Source organism: Aquarana catesbeiana, linkage group LG09 (assembly GCF_042186555.1).
Source record: "Aquarana catesbeiana isolate 2022-GZ linkage group LG09, ASM4218655v1, whole genome shotgun sequence".
Taxonomy (NCBI): domain Eukaryota; kingdom Metazoa; phylum Chordata; class Amphibia; order Anura; family Ranidae; genus Aquarana; species Aquarana catesbeiana.
Window position 1 is genome coordinate 316,296,449 of NC_133332.1, and position 17,409 is coordinate 316,313,857.

A 17,409-nucleotide genomic window follows, 5' to 3' on the forward strand; every position below is an offset into this window, starting at 1 on the left:
GTTTAAGTAATTTTATTGCCAAACGTTAATATTTTTACATGTGTGCACAAATTGAAAAAAATTTGCTCTAGCGTCGAACTGGTTTAAACCCTTTTTTTTTGGTCCAGACAAATGAAAAATGGACTCCTCTATGATTAATCCCAGTCTTGTGGATGAAACCTGTACAAGGAGGAGGTTCCCAGGAAAGGATATTTCGTAATTTGTACGAATCAATAAAGTTTACCAGCGTTGTTGAATTTCATTCAGAGTGCCATTGGCTTTTTTTTTTTTTCACCCTGGACGTTTTGGGGCAAAGGATGAGCTTCTGGAACCCATTACTTCTGGAGGGTGACCTGGCGTCCTTCACGTTAATGAACTCTAGAAACCAATGCTGGCCAATTTTTTTTTTTTTTTTTTTTTTTGGTGAAGGAAAGGTTTAGGACCTCTGTTTGTGACTCCATTGGGGAGACTTGCCTCACTTATTGGACCTCTGTTATGTTCTCGATCTTTGTGACTCCATTGGGGAGACTTGCTTCACTTATTACCCCAGTGGCACCAACACGTGAAATGAATGTAACTGAGGTCACCAGGACAGGAAAGGCAAAATGAGCAGTAAAACCCAGAATGAGGTTCTACAGTATATTCAGTCTAGTGTTTTCTTGCTGTTTTTGTAACATCTGGAGTAGTTCCCCATTTTTTTTTTTTTGTCGTTCTGACCCACTGACCCTGAGACAGGAAGCAAAAGGAAATGCTCCCAAGTTAATGTACCTTGGTGAGGGGAGCCTGAGATGATGGTGGCCTCACCTACTGCTCCAGTCCAAGCACTCCCTGAGTAGGAGGACAAGGAGTGCAGGAAAAAAAAAGAGTTGGAGCTACTGTAGTGTCAGTGGATGGTGATGTGACTGATGTCATTGGAACTCAGAGGCACTGTCATGTAGCTGCTAAATGTCAGAGGAGATGTGGATCACCGATGCAAAAGAAGTCAGGAACAGGCCAAGTTTAGTAACAACCAAGCAAGACGGTACGAATATGGCAGGCAGAAATAGTCTAGGACAGGCTGGGTCAGCAAATGGCAGGCACCAGAATTCAAGAATGGCAGGCAAGAATCCTAGTTCGTGAACAAGCCTTGGTCAATACAGGAGCAGATAAGCAGACAGAGGTGAACCACAGATGAGTTGGGGAATAAGGGGAGTCATCTTACTGTCTGCTCCCTGAACTAACCTACTCCATCTATAGGTTTCCAAGTCCTCCAACTGTCCACTACCTGAACCAATCTACTCTATCTACAGCCTTTTTAAGTCCTCCTACTGTCCACTTTCTGAACCAACCTTCTCCATTGACAGACTTTAGAGTCCTCCTACTATCCACTCCCTCAACCAATCTACTCCATCTACCGCCTTCCAAGTCCTCCCACTGTCTCCTTCTTGAACTAACCTTCTCCATCTATAGTCTTCTGAGTGCTCCTACTGTCCACTTCCTGAAACAACCAACTTTATCGACAGACTTCTGAGTCTTCGTACTGTTCGCTTCCTGAAACAACGACTCCAACTATAGCCTCCCGAGCCATCCTACTGTGTGCTCCCTTAATTCACCTAGTCCATCTACAGCTGTCTGAGGCATCCCACTGTCCGCTACCTGAACCAACCTACTCCAATTACAGCTTTCTAAGCCATCCTACTGTCTACCCCCTGAACCAACCTACTCCATTGACAGCTATCCTACTCATCCTACAGTCTGGTCCTTCAACCAACCTACTCTACAGCTATATGGGCCATCCTACCGTCCACTCCCTATACCAATCTATTCCATCTACAGCTACCTGAGTCATCTTACTGTCCGCTACCTGAACCAACCTACCCCATCCACAGCTATCTTACTGTCCACTCCCTCAACCAAACTACTCCATTTACAGTTATGCTACGTATCTTACTGTCCACTCCTTTAATCAACCTACTCCATTTATAGCTATCCGAGATATCCTACTGTCTGCTCTTTTTCATCCAACCTATCTACCTTAGTCATCTCACTGTCCGTAACCCATACCAACCTACTCCAATTACAACTATCTAAGCCACGCTACTGTCTGCTCCTTAAACCAACCTTCTCCATCCACAGCTATCCAAGCCATCCTGTCCGCTCCCTGAACCAGCCTACTCCATCTGCCTTCAAAGTCCTCCCACTGTCTGCTTCCTGAACTAACCTTCTCTATCTATAGTCTTCTGAGTCGTCCTACTGTCCACTTCCAGAACCAACCTACTCCATCTACAGCTATCTGAGCCATCCTACTGTCCACTCCGTCAACCAATCTACTCCATCTAGAGTTATCCATGACATAGACATCCCAGGCGGCAGTTTTCAGGAACTTGCTCATGTGCAGAAAAGTCATGGGGGACTCCCGAAGAGACTCATGGCATGGCCGCACGTGCATGGTATCTGTGTACATCATTCTTGTGTTGGCGAGGTTTATGGGTATGAATGTAAGAAAAAAAGTGCTAACTTATTTTAAAAATTATTTTTTTTGCAATTGTAAGTGGGATGGCACAGGGTAAAGGACCTTAAGAAAGGGGGTGAAGGTCCACTTTACGTAGTTAAAGGGGACTGCTAATCCAGCAGTACATGAATAAAGGACAAGACCCCTACAAGTATGTAGGCCTAGTCACTGAGCACTACAGCCAGCAACAATATAATTAGCAAATAACCACGTGTGAAATAATTTAATTTGCTGATCTGTTCTGTACCAGAAATGGGAAGGGTGAGTACTCCTCTGTTTAAATCTTGCTGCATAGCGCCATCTATTGGTTTCACATGATGAGAAGTCGGAATTTTTTTTGGAATTGCATTTGCAATACACAATATGGCGGCATCTGGGGAACTAAGTGGAAATAAAAGAAATCTACAAATCAAAGTTTTTGGGGGGTTTTTTTGGGTGGAAGTCTCTTCTGCCAACAACTCTTCTTTTGTTTTAATGATTTTTCTGTGTGTGTTCTGTGCCTGTGACCCATGAACAGCATACACTCCACTCACAGCAATTCCCTACATTTAAGGGGGGTGCAAGGGACAGGGATTTGGTTCCAAAAGAGGGATGATGCTGCTATATCGTGTCCTCAGTCTCCCCTTCACTCTTTCCTAAATATTCTTTTCACCATTTCCAAGAGATCAGGGTTGGAGGAGCATTGGATTATGGGTATTGTTGCACCCCTGGGAGTACCCTATCATAGAAAGTCCAATCGGGCATTACATTGTGATGAAACTATTTAAAATATCTGACCCCCATAACACTGATTTCGTTTATTTAGGGCAGAATTTCTTAAACTTTTTGTAAGCTATGGCACCCTGCAAAATCTTGAGGCACCTCAAAAATGTAAACTTGTAAATGTTACTTATCAATGACAAACCTGAGGCTAGGATGATGCGCGCAACCACCTTGGTGAAATTAACTTTGCATCACAAGCTCACCCCCTTCATAATAGAGGTCCCCCATCACATCAGAGACCTCCTTCACATCAGGAGGTTACATCACATCAAAGCCCTCTTTACATCTGAGGCAAATCATCACATCAGAGGTCCACCCTCGCATTAGTGTCCTCCCTTTCTATCAGAGCCCCCTTTACATCAAAGGCCACCCATCACATCAGAGGTCCCCCCCATCACATCAGAGCCCCCCTTTACATCAAAGGCCACCCATCACATCAGAGGTCCCCCATGATGTCAGAGGTCCCTCCATTACATCAGAGCGCCCTTTACATCAAGAGCCACCCATCACAACGGAGGTCCCCCCATCACATCAGAGCACCCATTTACATCAGTGTCCTCTTTACATCAAAAGCCCCCCCATTACATCCGAACCCTCCTTTTACATCAGAGTCTCTTTTAAATCAATGACCACCCATCACATCAGAAGTTCCCCTTACACCAAAGGCCACAGAGCCCCCCTCCCGCCATCACATCAGAGGTCCCCCATCATCTCAGAGGCCCCCCTATTATATCAGATTTCCCCTCGATTTTAGGGTTACCCCCTACTTGTCGATGGCCCCCATCACATCAAAGTGCTTCCTATACATTAGAGTCCCCCCTAATCGTATCAGAAAGCCCCATCACATTAAAGCCATCTTCATGTCAGAGGTCCCCAAAGGCATTAGCGTCCTCCCATTTATATAAAAGTCCCCTTTACATCAAAGGCCACCAATCACATCAGAGGTCCCCCATCATGTCAGGGGTCTCCCATTACATCAAAGGCCACCCATCACATCCGAGGTCCCCCATCATATCAGAGGCCCCCCCATTACTTTAGCGCCCCCTTTGCATCAAAGGCCACCCATCACATCAGAGGTCCCCCCATCATGTCAGGGGTCCCCCATTACATCAAACGTCACACATCACATCAGAGGTCCCACATCATGTCAGGGGTTCCCCTATTACATCAAAGGCCACCCATCCAATCAGAGGTCCCCCATCATGTCAGATGTCCCCCCATTACTTTAGTGCCCCCTTTACATCAAAGGCCACCCATCACGTTAGAGGTCCCCCATCACGTTAGAGGTCCCCAATCGCATTAGCATCCTCCCTTTTATATAAAAGTCCCCTTTACATCAAAGGCCACCCATCTCATCAGAGATCCCCCATCATGTCAGTTGTCCCCCATTACATCATAGGCCACCCATCACATCAGAGGTCCCCCATCATGTCAGATGTCCCCCCATTACTTTAGTGCCCCCTTTGCATCAAATGCCACCCATCACATCAGAGGTCCCCCCATCATGTCAGAGGTCCCCCATTACATCAAAGGCCACCCATCACATCAGAGGTCCCCCATCATGTCAGCTGTCCCCCCATTACTTTAGTGCCCCCTTTACATCAAATACCACCCAGCACATCAGAGGTCCCCCATCATGTCAGAGGTCCCTCATCACATCAAAGACCACCCATCACATCAGAGGTCCCCCATCATGTCAGAAGTCCTTCATCACATCAAAGGCCACCCATCACATCAGAGGTCCCCCATCATGTCAGAAGTCCTTCATCACATCAAAGGCCACCCATCACATCAGAGGTCCCCCATCATGTCAGAGGCCCCCCCAATACTTTAGCGCCGCCTTTACATCAAAGGCCACTCATCACATCAGACATCCTCCCATCATGTCAGAGGTCCCTCATCACATCAAAGGCCACCCATCACATCAGAGGTCCCTCCATCATGTAGGAGGTCCCCCCAATACATTCAGAGCCCCGCTTTACATCAAAGGTCACCCATCAGATCAGAGATCCCCCATCATGTAGTTGTCCACCCCCCCAATACATTCAGAGCCCTGCTTTACATCAAAGGCCACCCATCACATCAGAGGTCCTCCCATCATGTAAGAGATACCCCGTCACATCAAAGGCCACCGATCACATCAGAGATTCCCCTCGTCATGTAAGAGGTCCCCCCCTCAATACATTCAGAGTCCCCCTTTACATCAAAGACCATCCATCACATCAGAGGTCCTCCGTCCTGTCAGAGGTCCCCCCCAATATATTCAAAGCCCCTCTTTACATCAAAGACCACTCATCACATCAGAGGTCCCACCATCCGGTCAGAAGTCCCCCCCTCCCTGCACCACATCAGATTCCCAATTCATGTTAGGTCACCCCTCCATGTTGGAGGCCCCCATCACATCAGAGCCACCCCCACCCCCCTAATCACATCAGATAATTAATCCGCCCCGACTCTCCTCCTCTGCATGACATAAAAAATTGCAGCAGCCACCATTTTATTCTCCAGGGCTCCTGCTACAATTTTATAGCTCAGAATGCTGATTTTAACACGTGTACAAAACAATTGTAAAAATTGCCCCGTTAGACAAGTCGTTAAAGGAGATTGTATAGTCTATGGGCAGCTTTAGGCTATTTTAAGCGTGACAAGGGAAATCCCATTTCCCGTAACCGTGGGTGTTTTCCATTCTCTCTAGGAACCTGTTCTCCCGGTGTGACTTTTATAGGAGGACTAACCCTTGAAATGTCAGGCGGTTGCAACACTTTGGGTAGAAAGAGCAATGTGTACATGGCTGCCAAAACAAAGTGTCAATAAAGGTTGAAACAAACATAACAATTGTATCTTCTGGTCAATAAAACTAAAATAAATACAATCGCAAACCAAACCAACTCCCATCCACATCGAAAACCCCGTCCAATTCTAGGCCAGGTTTTTGTTCCGACGAGAGCGGGAGTTGGTTTCACGTTAGTATTAAAGGCTTAAATCATTGATTCAATTATGATAAATACCGCATTTGGCCACTAGATGGAGATGACGATATAGGAAAATTCCTATGAGACTTCACGCCATCTAGAGGCCAAATGTGGTATTTTCCATTTTAAAGCAATGACTTACTTTCTTACAGCACAGGACATAACCCGATTTTACGTTTGTTTTTGGTCCTGTGTGTGTGCTTTCACTAGGCACATGGCTATGCAGATTCTTTATAAATTGACCTCTTGGTATAATGGTGCTCTTCAGATTAAAATCCACTTAAATACTAGATACCCTGTTTCCCCGAAAATAAGACCTAGCGTGAGTGTCGGTGATGGCTGCAATATAAGCCCTACCCCCCAAATAAGCCCTAGTTAAAGTCCTTGTAGGTCTTTTCAGGGTAGGGCTTATTTTCGGGGGAAAAGGGTAGGGCTTATTTGGGGGGTAGGGCTTATATTGCAGCCATCACTGACAATCACGCTAGGTCTTATTTTCGGAGAAACAGGGTAATATAATGAAATTTTCTTTTACTGTGCCTAAATTCTTATTTTTTTTTTTTTTGTGCTGTCAGTTTTCCCACTCCTAGGCCCCTCCATTCATTGCCTCCCCAAACGTCCGAAACTTCTGTTCCCCGATCTCCATCGATAATGAAGGACCCAAGAAGCGATAATGATTTTGTCACTTCTGGTTTAAGACTGTCATTCCCTGGCTGACCATTCCCAGCTAACCAAGCATGATCTGTACCTGATCAGCTGCTTTTGGAGGGTCTTAGACCCCTGATGTCTCCATAAAGACTATCCGTGGACATGCTGTAGGTACCGATCTCCCAGTACAAAGTGGAAACGGGGAGGGGAAACAACTTGGGAGCATGGGAACACCTGATGTAAAGGGGGACTCTATTGGGGACACCTGATGTAAAGAGGGACTCTATTGGGGACACCTGATGTAAAGAGGGACTCTATTGGGGACACCTGATGTAAAGGGGGACTCTATTGGGCACACCTGATGTAAAGGGGGATGCTATTGGGGACACCTGATGTAAAGGGGGACTCTATTGAGGATACCTGATGTAAGGGGGGACTCTACTGGGGACACCTGATGGGGGCAATCTGCCATCTTTGCTCTGGGCACTGGATTACCTTGCCCTGGCACTGCTGTCACCTGCCCAAAGCTATCACAAGGGTGCTTGATTAGCTGCTTTTGGAGGGTCTTAGACCCCTGATGTCTCCACAAAGACTATCTGTGGACATGCTGTAAGTATCAATCTCCCAGTAGGAAATGGAAATGGGGAGGGAAAACAACTTGTGAGCATGGGGGCACCTGATGTAAAGGGGGACTCTACTGAGGACACCTGATGTAAATGGGGACTCTATTGAGGATACCTGATGTAGAGGGGGACTCTATTTAGGACACCTGATGTAGAGGGGGACACTATTGGGAACACCTGGTTAAGAGGGGGGCTCTGTTGAGGATACCTGATGTAAAGGGAAACTCTACTGAGGACACCTGATGTAAAAGGGGACGCTATTGGGAACACCTGATGTAAAGGGGACTCTATTTAGTACACCTGATGTAAAGGGGGACGCTATTGGGAACACCTGATTTAAATGGGACTCTATTGAGGATACCTGATGTAAAGGAGGACTCTATTTAGTACACCTGATGTAAAGAGGGACTCTATTTAGTTCGACCCCCTTGTGATAGCAATAAAATAAAATGTAATAAAAATATTTAAAACAAAGTTAAAAGCACCCCCCCACACACACACACATACACACACACACGCATACACGCAAATGCAAGCGTAGGTCCGGCACGCATATGTAAGTAGTGGCTGCACCGCACATGTGAGGTATCAACACAAACCTTGGAGTGAGAGCAATAATTCTAGGGCCATAATTCTAGACTGATAACCTGTAAAGGAGTGCGCAATGCAAAATCAAATTTGGTATCTGTTTACTCCACACAAAATCACCTTTTTTTTTATTCTACCCCAAAAATTTGATATTATATTATGCTTGCATGCAATAAAATTAATTTATGTGCATTTTTTTTTTCCTAAAAAATTAGCATTTGGTAAATAGCTGCGCAAATATCACGTGACTTAAAAAAAAATATATATATATATATATATCGCAACGCCCACCATTTTATTCTTCAGGGCCTGTGCTTTCATCTCCCATCTCTCTGCTCACAGGTTTTGCTTGACAGCAGCAGGCGCCAATGGCAAGCCTCCAGGGAGGAGAAGGAGAAGAAGAGCAGTGCTGCAGATGGGCACAGTGATGGATCCAGATTGTGGTCAGGTAAGTATAAGGGGGGGGGGGGTGAGCTGGGGGTTGCTGACATGGGAAGGTGTTTGAAAAACCTTTTACGTTTACAACCACTTTAAGTTACTGACACAGTGGGGTGGATTTACTGCTTAGTAACCAATCGGCTTCCAGGTTCTGTTGTCCATGCTCAATTGAACAACGTGAAGTTAGAAGCTGATTGGTTACCATGCACCCATACCAACCAACCAATCACACCAACCATACAGACCCCCGATATCTCCATAAAGAGGACCTGTCACCTCCTATTACTGTCACATGGGATGTTTACATTCATTATAGACCCCAGATCCCTCCATAAAGAGGACCTGTCACCACCTATTACTGTCACATGGGATGTTTACATTCATTATAGACCCCAGATCTCTCCATAAAGAGGACCTGTCACCACCTATTACTGTCACATGGGATGTTTACATTCAGTATAGACCCCAGATCTCTCCATAAAGAGGACCTGTCACCTCCTATTACTGTCACATGGGATGTTTACATTCATTATAGACCCCAGATCCCTCCATAAAGAGGACCTGTCACCTCCTATTACTGTCACATGGGATGTTTACATTTATTATAGACCCCAGATCTCTCCATAAAGAGGACCTGTCACTGTCTATTACTGTCACATGGGATGTTTACATTCATTATAGATCCCAGATCCCTCCATAAAGAGGACCTGTCACCTCCTATTACTGTCACATGGGATGTTTACATTCATTATAGACCCCAGATCTCTCCATAAAGAGGACCTGTCACCTCCTATTACTGTCACATGGGATGTTTACATTCATTATAGACCCCAGATCTCTCCATAAAGAGGACCTGTCACCTCCTATTACTGTCACATGGGATGTTTACATTCATTATAGACCCCAGATCTCTCCATAAAGAGGACCTGTCACCTCCTATTACTGTCACATGGGATGTTTACATTCATTATAGACCCCAGATCTCTCCATAAAGAGGACCTGTCACCTCCTATTACTGTCACATGGGATGTTTACATTCATTATAGACCCCAGATCTCTCCATAAAGAGGACCTGTCACCTCCTATTACTGTCACATGGGATGTTTACATTCATTATAGACCCCAGATCTCTCCATAAAGAGGACCTGTCACCTCCTATTACTGTCACATGGGATGTTTACATTCATTATAGACCCCAGATCTCTCCATAAAGAGGACCTGTCACCACCTATTACTGTCACATGGGATGTTTACATTCATTATAGACCCCAGATCTCTCCATAAAGAGGACCTGTCACCCCCTATTACTGTCACATGGGATGTTTACATTCATTATAGACCCCAGATCTCTCCATAAAGAGGACCTGTCACCCCCTATTACTGTCACATGGGATGTTTACATTCATTATAGACCCCAGATCTCTCCATAAAGAGGACCTGTTACCACCTATTACTGTCACATGAGATGTTTACATTCATTATAGACCCCAGATCTCTCCTTAAAGAGGACCTGTCACCGTCTATTACTGTCAGATGGGATGTTTACATTCCTTGTGACAGCAATAAAAGTGATCAATTTTTTTTTAAACACAATTTAATAATATAAAAATAAATAAAATAAATAAGGAAAAAAATTTTTTTTTAACGCGCCCCGTCCCCGCGAGCTTGCGCCGAAAAGAAAACGCATACGGAAGCCACGCCGCATATGTAAACAGTGTTCAAATCACACATGTGAGGTATCGCCGCGATCATCAGAGCGAGAGCAATAATTCTAGCCCTAGACCTCCTATGTAACTCTAACCTGGTAACCGTAAAAAAAAAAAAAAAAAAATTTAAAGCGTCGCCTATGGAGATTTTTAGGTACAGTAGTTTGTCGCCATTCCACGAGTGTGTGCAATTATAAAGCGTGACATGTTTGGTATCTATTTATTCGGCGTAATGTCATCTTTCACATTATACAAAAAAATTGGGCTAGCTTTTACTGTTTTCGTTTTTTTTTTAATTCATGAAAGTGTCCCTTTTCCCAAAAAGTTGCGTTTAAAACACTGCTGCGCAAATACCGCGTGACATAAAATATTGCAACAATCGCCATTTTATTCTCTAGATTCCCTGCTAAATATATATATAGATATATATATATATCTATATATATATATAGATATATATATATATCTATATATAAAATGTTTGGGGGGCTCTAAGTAATTTTCTAGCAAAAAATACAGATTTTAACTTGTAAACACCAAATGTCAGAAATAGGCTAATGCCCCATACACACGGTCGGACATTCCGACAACAAAATCCATCAGATTTTTTTCCGACGGATGTTGGCTCAAACTTGTCTTGCATACACACGGTCGCACAGAGTTGTCGGAAAATCCGATCGTTCCCGAACGCGGTGGCGTAAAAAACACGTACGTCGGGCACTATAAACGGGGCAGTGGCCAATAGCTTTCGTCTCTTAATTTATTCTTAGCATGCGTGGCACTTTGTGCGTCCGGGATTTGTGTACACACGATCGGAATTTAACCGATCGGATTTTGTTGTCGGAAATTTTTTTTAGCCTGCTCTCAAACTTTGTGTGTCGGAAATTCCGACAGGAAAAAGTCAGATGGAGCCCACACAGGGTCGGAATTTCCGACAGCACAATCCGATCGCACTCTTTCCCGTCGGAAAATCCGACCGTGTGTACAGGGCATTAGGCATGAAAGGGATAAATACTAGTAATACGTCTTTATTATTATTATTATTATTATCAATAATTTGTTACATTCCATTCGTTTAGATGCGTCATTCGTTATTTTCGAATAATTCGTAACTTCGGATAGATTAGCTACACCTATTGGAGTTTACAAGTCATTTTTAGGTGGAGGGGGGTGATCTGTTTTTCAACTCGGCGATTTCTGTTTTTGATTTTGATTTATTTTTTTTTCCTGACGTGTTGGTGTTAGATCTTTCACTTGGGTGTTGTAGTAAATACATTTGGATAAAACAAAAACTGTGTCTGTCTTCATTTCAGGCTGCAAAGCAACAAAATGTGATTATTTTAAAAGGGGCGTGGGGTGGGGGGTGGGGGTGATACTTTTCTATACCCCACTGTATTTACATTGTCAAGTCAAGAGTTTAACATTTAGAAATGTAAATTCAGGAATTATTTCCTGTAGAGTATTGCCGGGATTTTACCTGTTTGGAGAGTGAAGGAGTGACTAAGAGATGCGGCATGCTTACAATGTGGTTCTACACTCGGCGTCCACGAGTCGAGGGCAGGGCCAGCCTTTGGAAATATCGGGTTGCATCACTTTGGAGTAAGAGACTCGGTGATAAATACCTGCAGACTTCCTCCACTGCCATACTGGGGACTCTACCTGTCAAAGTGGACTAGTGCAGAATCAGGATAGAAAGACTAGAAAGCGGCAGTTGATAGCAGCAGTTGGTTCTGCATAAAGAACAGGAAACCTACCAAGAGAGCCCAAAGAGAAAGGCGCCACGATGGGAAACTGGATCGTTAACCATTGGTTCTCTGCTGTAGTTCTGGTAAGAAATTATCTCTCTTTATTTTTTTATTCTTTTTAACATGCTAAAAGTGTATCTAAAGCCATAGGTAAGGGTCTGTTTTTTGCTTGCAAAAAAAAAAAAAAAATTATGTATCTTTTATACCTTGAATTTTTTAATTTTTTTTTTTTTTTTTTTTTTTTTGCATCTATGACCTCACTAAAACATTTAAAGTCTTATTTTATTTTTTAAAGTCTGAACTCTTGCAGATGTATTTATAAAAATATCAATTCACCTGTTTTGTGCGAATGAGGCAAATGAAAAAAATCGGTATTCACTCTCTGCTGTAGTTCTGTTTAAGAAATGATCTCTCTTTTTTTTTTTTTTTTTTTTTATCTATGTCCAAAACTTGCAGAAGATGCCAAATGTATCTAAAGCCATTTATTATATTTTTATTATTTATTTATTTGTTTATTTTAGGGCCCATTCACACCTGAGCGTTTTCAGCTCGTAAAAAAAAAAAAAAACGCTGGGAAAACGCCCATCTCAAAAGTTCCAAACTGCCCAACAAGCAAAATCCCATTCGTTTCAATGGCCCCTGTTCACATCCGAATGTTCTGTCGCCCGAAGCTCAAAAAAGCATGCAAGCTTCTTTTTAGGCAGGTTGCAGGCATTTTTTTTTCCGCTTTTTACATTGGTGACCTTTTGACCTGTACAAAAACACAGCAAAAAACGCCCAAAAAGAAGCGCTAAAAAACATTTGAAAACGATACGCTCAGGTGTGAATGTAAGCCTTAAGCTTAGGACACACAATGCGATTGTTGGCAGGGGATTGTGTGATGACAGACTGTTGGCCTAAAATCTGACCGTTAGTGCACTCCTTCAGACAAGGATTTTAGATTATATTTTTAATATGCACTCATTTGATTTTTTTATTTTATGTACTCATTTTTATATATTTTTTTTAATATGCATTATTTTTTTATTATCTTTTGAGTTTGTACTACTGTTTTATACATTTGTTTAAATATGTATTCATTTTATATTATTTTTTGACTATGTATTTATTTTTGATTTATTTTTTTATGTAGTAATTTTTATATATTTTTTTTTTTTTAATTTGTACTATTTTTTTTATTAGAAACAAAAATATCAGTAACAGGATGTCAGAATAGATAAAAAAATTATATCACGTTGCACCATAAGCTGCTGCTATAAATCATATAAGTCCATATATATCCAATGGTAAAAAATAAACTCATGATTATTTCAGCATTAGCATCGCTCTCCCAGTGCCAAACACACTGTGTGCTTAAAACAGTTCAATGGGTGTTGCTCCTTCTAAGAGTTCATATCCGGGAGATGGGTTATACAGCATGCATCCACCAAAGTGTTTAGGAAAGATGAGATCTCTAAATTCCATCACCACCACACCTTGTGAGCTCCGCTCCCCTAAGGTAATGAACTCACCACAAATGCCAATACAAAACGCCTTGTATCTCCAAACTCTTTTGTTTGCATGTAGTCACCCCTTGTATGGGATCCTCCTCCAATCGCATTTATTCATCAAACATGAAAAGAGTGGGGAAAAACTACATAGCTTAATCCGTTTAAATTTTTTATTCCAAACACTTCCCTAACGTGTTTCGTCAGGGACGCCAGAGACGCGATGACGAAACGCGTTAGGGCTTGACCACGTGGCTCTTCTACACTGTCGGCAGCTTGTGACTCGATAGCTTGTGACCGCAATTCAGGATTACCAGGGTAGCGGTGAGAGTACACATGCGGGCTGAACAGTACTACCTTATGATACCTAATGCGAGTTGTCTTTTTATGCTTATAAGCACATTTTAAGTACGGGGGGAGGTTGGAATACATTTTTTAAACAGGATTACGCTATGTAGTTTGTTCCCACTCTTTTCATGTTTAATGGATAAATGCGATTGGAGGAGGTTCCCGTACAAGGGGGGACTACATGCAAACAAGAGTTTGGAGATTTAAGGAGTTGCAACCCTGCCGAAAAAAGTGCATCACTTGGCTCTGAATGGAGCATATCTCAGATGTTTGGATCCATACTGGTAAAACTCTAAATAAATATGTCTGAAGACCTGTAGATCAAGGAGGAGCCGATCCGTCATTGTCTTTTTCGTTGATTTACGAGTTCCTGATCCGACCGGGGCAACAGGGTATGAGCTTGGGTTCCTTTCAAAATGGGAATCAGACCTTGAAACCAAATTTACTGACGCACAGAGGGAGAAGATTCTTCACTTTTCCCAGAAGTCCTCCATGGCTACTAAAATCCAAGAGACTGGCTACAAGAATATGACTCGCTGGTGCAGGGTCCCTGACGCTCTGCACCGTTTTTACCCTCCGGTCCCCAGTACATGCTGGTGGTGTGGCAATGTGAACAATGCTCCACATCTTTTGGGATTGTCCCAAACTTAGACCCTTTTGGCAAGAGGTGATCGGTGTTATCAAGCACCTGACTAACGTCGACCTGGAGGGGAACCACGCGGCTTGCCTGTTGCATCTCTTAAACCGCCCAAACCGCCCAATCAAGAAATATAAGGCTTCTCTCACAATTCAGTTACTGAATGCGGCTAATGCATGCATCCCCTTATGCTGGAGATCCGAGAACCCGCCATCACAATCCTTGTGGTTTTCCATAGTTAATGAACTTGGGGACATGGAGGATATCACTGCTGCTTTGCATAACCGAGAGGAGACCTTCCGCGACACCTGGAGACCATGGCAACATTTTGTCTTTACTGAAGACCTGTAGATGCTGACAGCATCTTCCACATGGAGTGGAATGTGGCCTAGCCGGTCCGAACCCAATGGGGAGGCTTTCTAGGAGAGGTTGGCGTAGTCCCTGTACTTTCCCTACTCATCCGGAACCCGGAGGCTTCCTAGAAGAGGCTTACCTACTCATCCGGAACCTTTCCCTGACTCAAAGTACTGTCTTTGACACACGGGGTCCTCTCTCTACACTAGCCACTCCCAAAATGTGTGCCAAGCCTGGGAACCAGGGCCTAAATAAGTTCTGCCCTCACCCGAAACGGCCACCAAAGTCTCATGGGGCATCAACATCCAATCGTAGCAGTCTCCCTGTGACCAAGAAAATCATTGAGGAACCAAGTTCCTTATAACTTCCTCCCCCATCTGAATAGTAGCAGTCTCCCTGTGACCGAGAAAATCATAGAGGAACCAAGCTCCTTAAAACTTCCTCCCCCCCCATCTGCATTGCCGCTAAGGTCGAGCGCCACCTGCAGTGGAGAACATAGACTGCACCTGCCTACAAGTAGAGCGATGTAGGTAGGTATATCATTTTGCTATAGGATAGGTTGTAGGCAGTCCAGTTGTGCGAAGGTTTCATCATCAGGTTTAGTTATACATTAATAGTTAGTGGATTATTAATAGGAGTACATGGGGACATCACCCCAGAGAGAAGAACCAGGAAGTTCAGGAAAATGTCTCTGATGGTGTCACATGGAGTGGAATGTAGCCGGTCCGACCCCAATGGGGAGGCTTCCTAGGAGAGGCTTCCCTACTCATCCGGAAACCTTTCCCTGACTCAAAGTACTGTCTTTGACACACGGGGTCCTCTCTCTACACTAGCCACTCCCAAAATGTGTGCCAAGCCTGGGAACCAGGGCCTAAATAAGCTCTGCCCTCACCCGAAACGGCCACCAAAGTCTCATGGGGCATCAACATCCAATCGTAGCAGTCTACCTGTGACCAAGAAAATCATTGAGGGATTAAGTTCCTTACAACTTCCTCCCCATCTGCAATCGTAGCAGTCTCCCTGTGACCAAGAAAATCGTAGAGGAACCAAGTTCCTTACAACTTCCTCCCCCCATCTGCATTGCCGCTAAGGTCGAGCGCCACCTGCAGTGTAGAACATAGACGGCACCTGCCTACAAGTGGAGCAATGTAGGTAAGTATATCATTTTGCTATAGGATAGGTTGTAGGTAGTCCATTTGTGCAGAAGACATTCAAGTCTTCGAAGTAGTGTGGGTAGTTAGAGTCAAAGAGGGCGGAGCAATTATTCATCAGATTGACACCCAGGAACTCTTGGTTATGATGCTTCCATTGATATTGGAAATTTTGCTGAAGTGTGTGGAGACGTTTTTTCTATTTTTAATACTGCCCTTTGCATGCGAAGGTTTCATCATCAGGTTTAGTTACACATTAATAGTTATTGTATTCTTAATAGGAGTACATGCGGACATCACCCCAGAGAGAAGAACCAGGAAGTTCAGGGCAAAGCAGGAAAATGTCTCTGATGGTGTCACCGTGGTGGGGGAATTCCCCTGATTAGATGCAGCAGGAAATTAAATCTTGTTTTACTCCACCTAACACTGAAATACTTGAGAGTTCAGTGATGTATGACTAATGTTACTGAAAAGGAATAATAGTTAGAGTGGAAAAAAAAGACAAGTCCATCTAATTCAACCAATAGAAAAAGAAAATAGAAAACTTCCATATACAGAATCCTATACCCTACTTTACAGTAGATCCAAAGGGAGGTAAAACAGAAAAAAAATAAAATCGGTACATCTCTGCAATATGTACACAAAGCTACATGGATAGTCAGGTTAAAGAAAGGCACACGTTTATCTAGTTCAACCAGTAAAAAAAAAAAAAAAAAAAAAATAGAATAGAGAAGCTCTGTACCTACAGTTGATCCAGAGCAGGGGTCTCCATCTGTGGTATCAGTTGGAGGAATAGTGCCCCATCATTGGTATCAGTGGGAGGAATAGTACCCCATCATTGGTATCAGTGAGAGGAATAGTGTCCCATCATTGGTATGAGTAGGAGGAATAATGCCCCATCATTGGTGTCAGTGGAAGGAATAGTGCCCCATCATTGGTATCAGTGGGAGGAATAGTGCCCCATCATTGGTGTCAGTGGGAGGAATAGTGCCCCATCATTGGTATCAGTGGGAGGAATAGTGCCCCATCATTGGTGTCAGTGGGAGGAATAGTGCCCCATCATTGGTGTCAGTGGGAGGAATAGTGCCCCATCATTGGTGTCAGTGGAAGGAATAGTGCCCCATCATTGGTGTCAGTGGGAGGAATATTTAATCGACCAAGTGAGAGGCTGAGAGCAAATAAGAGAAGTTCATTGTTCGGATTTTCATACACTTTAACTTCTCATCTGTCTATATACGAACATAAATTATGAGAAACATAGGAATGTGGTTTCCTTTTATTCTTTTATGTCACTTAAAAAAAGAAATAATATATATATACAGTGTATATTGAGAGAGAAAGAGATCATTTATATCTTCTTTTTTTTTGTCTTCCAGTTTGCCTGGTTGGGATTGAACATCTTCTTGTTTACTTATTACTTCTTAATATATGAAAAAGGGGCGTCATTTGCATACACAAGAGTTATACTAGGGGTAAGTAAGTA

The 17,409-nt window shown here is 43.3% G+C and overlaps 1 protein-coding gene across 1 annotated transcript in view; it reads left to right on the top strand.

Moving 5' to 3' along the window:
* Positions 1–11,769: 11,769 nt before the first annotated feature.
* NOX1 (NADPH oxidase 1) overlaps positions 11,770–17,409 on the top strand; it is a 37,376-nt gene continuing 31,736 nt past the window's right edge. The window contains exons 1-2 of the mRNA XM_073600716.1: positions 11,770–12,032; positions 17,303–17,398. Coding sequence (XP_073456817.1) covers positions 11,988–12,032; positions 17,303–17,398 — 141 coding nt within the window. The 5' untranslated portion in view covers positions 11,770–11,987. The remainder of the gene's footprint in view (positions 12,033–17,302; positions 17,399–17,409) is intronic.